The sequence below is a fragment of the Centruroides sculpturatus genome, unplaced genomic scaffold (genome assembly GCF_000671375.1).
Source record: "Centruroides sculpturatus isolate CEXI.00-Female unplaced genomic scaffold, Cexi_2.0 scaffold1785, whole genome shotgun sequence".
NCBI lineage: Eukaryota > Metazoa > Arthropoda > Arachnida > Scorpiones > Buthidae > Centruroides > Centruroides sculpturatus.
In genome coordinates this window covers 69,126-69,643 of record NW_019386748.1, presented here as the reverse complement: position 1 = coordinate 69,643, position 518 = coordinate 69,126, and the positions used below count along the sequence as shown (strand labels likewise).

The 518-nt window shown below is 33.4% G+C and overlaps 1 protein-coding gene across 1 annotated transcript in view; it reads right to left on the bottom strand.

Moving 5' to 3' along the window:
- Positions 1-159: 159 nt before the first annotated feature.
- The window catches only part of LOC111615713, a 7,914-nt gene continuing 7,555 nt past the window's right edge, over positions 160-518 (bottom strand). Inside the window, exon 5 of the mRNA XM_023357149.1 lies at positions 160-513. Coding sequence (XP_023212917.1) covers positions 160-513 — 354 coding nt within the window. The remainder of the gene's footprint in view (positions 514-518) is intronic.

The window sequence follows — 518 nt, the reverse complement described above, 5'->3', positions numbered from 1 at the left end:
ATGCTGTTAATACAATACAATAATTTAAAACATTTTTACATTAAAAAACTTTTTTTAATGTTTTAATATTTCAAAATTACAAAATAACATTTTAAAATTACAAAATTATTATTTTAAAATTACAAAGTTACTTCAAACCATTAAAAAGATACCACGAAATTACATTGCGTGGTATGCTTTGAAGCAATTTCTTCTTGTGACTAAACATAAATGCACTTTACAAACAGTGCAGAACACTCTGGCCCTAACGCTGTTGCACCTAGGCATTCTGCAGCGATGGTTCTTGTCATCACTTGCAATTTCAGGCATGTGCAGTGCTCCCTTTTTTCTTTTTGCCTGGCTTGGATGTGGTGTAATGGCCCGTCTTTTTCCTAATATCGGGGGGCTTTTTTCTGATTCATCAGAGTCTGGATCTGAAGAATCACTTGTGCTTTCAGTTGGTATGAAGATCTCATCATCATCTTCGTCACTTGTTTCACATTCAAATTCAGAAAGATTTCCTTCAAATTCCTTCTGAA